Below are 2,220 nucleotides of genomic sequence, written 5' to 3'. Positions count from 1 at the left end.
CAAGCATCCTGTCAGTCAGTGCCCTGTGCCCGGCGCTAGTGGTTCCGCAGCCACTCTTGACCTTCCTTCCCGCTTACTAAAGACACACGCCCTACCTGCCTACCACTAGTACCTACTATGTAGATAGCTTTACCAAATAGCGGGAAACTGCGCCCCCGCTTTTCCGCTTCATCTGCAATCATCCCTTTACCATTGCTACGATACCACCATGGCATCAGTTGACCAAGAACTGCGATCTATCAATATACAGAGTGTACAAATCCTGGAGAAGGAGCAAGATCCTCGTGATTTCAATTGGCAGACAGGGGGGTACCTGGGCTTTGAGGTCTATGAAGGCTCTAAGGCTTGGTATGGGCGACTACCGCTTGAGGAGCACCGTCAAGACTGGCCGAACGATGGCCTTCAAAAGAACCTGTCTAGGTTTGATGAACTCATCAAGCTCCTTCACCCAATCCCCAAGAATGAGATATACCCCGAGTTTCCTCCCAGAGGCCTCACCCGGTACAGACCGCAACAAGAAGGCGATAATGCGACTCGATTCTTCAAGGCGCCTAAGCTGGGCTACCACCGAGCTGGTAGAGACAATCTAGCTATGAGGCTGCTGAACGAAGCTGAGATACACGAGAAGATCTTGCATCATCCCCATCGCAACCTGGGTAGCTATCTTGGCTGTGTTGAGGAAGAGGGCCGCCTTGTGCGCCTGGTTTTCGGGAAATATAGCAAGTCCTTGGAGGACTGCCTCCAGTTCGGGCTGCCGTGGGAGTTCACTTTACAGCAGTGCGAGGATTTCATGGACGGGATCGAAGAGGCAGTAGCGCATATGCATTCGCTAGGGCTCGCGCATAACGATATCAGCCCGTCCAACATTATGTTTGATGATATGGGGCGCGCTGTGCTAATCGACTTTGATGCTTGCGCGCCTCTGGAGAGCTGTCTTACTAAGGGCGGCTTAGTAGGTGGCTGGAAGGGACCGGTCGTTGGCCAGGGGCTTCAGTTCGAGGTGTCGTCGGCCGAATGTGACAAACTGGCTATCAAGGAGATTAGGAAGGATCTCGCCGAGGCTTTAGAAAAGAGGGACGGGATGTAGCGTGACCAAAGGAAATGACCTGTATAAATAATTCCTATTCGAAGCTTTGATCTGCACTCGAGGATGGCGTAGCTTCAGCTTCCACAGATCGTGCCGAACACCCTACACAGACACGCGTATACTGATTGTAATGTAAAAAGTGAATCAACGGAAGCTCCATAACGCAGTAAGTGCAAACCACAAGCGTTTCGTCGTCCCATGTGTCCAGACCCTGGTCGCAACAGCCACAGCAAATCTCAGGCTTGCCAGGGCAGCGGTGTCGGGAGTCACAGCGAAGGCTGCAGTCAGTACACTCAAACCATGGATCTTGAAGCTAAGTAAGCTCTCTGGGTACTGCAGTGCTTCCTCCGATGCGGTGAACAGATTTTTTCTATCAAGATATTAGATTTGTATTCCGGGATGATGAACAAAGAGAGTCAAACCTGGGATTCATGCTGAATTCGATACTCCTGACTGTCAGAAGTCCCTGTATAGCTTCTGTTCTGGTCGATGGAGTAGTTCCCATGGCAGCCTTGGCACTGCTCGATCGTTTGGCTGCCGATGATATGAAGATCGTGAAGAAGATGTCTTTAGCACTTGCTTCCCAGCTCTTCGTAGAGTTGACATAAGCCTATTGCAGTATCGACACTGATGTATCTGCCTTCGAGCTGATCTCTTCCTGATAGATAGATATGAGGGTCCTGTAAATGAAATTCCAATCCTGAATCTTGGCTGATCTGCTCAGGATTCAAGAGACTTCTGGAAGGTATGTAAGAAACAGTCATGCCATTGAATTGAACCTGCCAACAAAGTTCCTGCTTAGAAACAGGTGGTTGTCCAGCCTTGGTAGGAACAATTGGCTTATCATCGCAAAAGTCGCATAATATTTGAAGATACTCCTCAAAGTCCTGTACAAGATCGGAGAGCGAAACTGAGCTGATATGATTCAGAACGTCATCGATATTTTGGTATGCTTCTGATCCCTTGATAAGATCCTGATATTCATAGCGCAGATGAGCATATGAATCCGGCTGACCTATGAGGTTCTCTTCTCGAAACAACCTGAGTTGTTTATTGAATCTGATGTTGCGATTCTTGTTGTGCAGTATATAGGTACCATTGATGCCTCTATAGATAACAGGCTCATCTTTAAG

General features: G+C 48.8%; 1 protein-coding gene across 1 annotated transcript; it reads left to right on the top strand.

Annotated features, from left to right (window-relative positions):
* Positions 1-208: 208 nt before the first annotated feature.
* M406DRAFT_251174 (uncharacterized protein) lies at positions 209-1,087 on the top strand (the record flags this gene model as incomplete). The annotated part of the gene is made up of 1 exon (XM_040916748.1): positions 209-1,087. One exon carries the CDS (start codon positions 209-211, stop codon positions 1,085-1,087), a length of 879 nt encoding a protein of 292 aa, XP_040779280.1.
* Positions 1,088-2,220: the final 1,133 nt, after the last annotated feature.

This window comes from Cryphonectria parasitica (assembly GCF_011745365.1).
Source record: "Cryphonectria parasitica EP155 unplaced genomic scaffold M406scaffold_2, whole genome shotgun sequence".
Classification (NCBI taxonomy): domain Eukaryota; kingdom Fungi; phylum Ascomycota; class Sordariomycetes; order Diaporthales; family Cryphonectriaceae; genus Cryphonectria; species Cryphonectria parasitica.
This window is presented reverse-complemented; position numbering and strand designations above follow the sequence as displayed.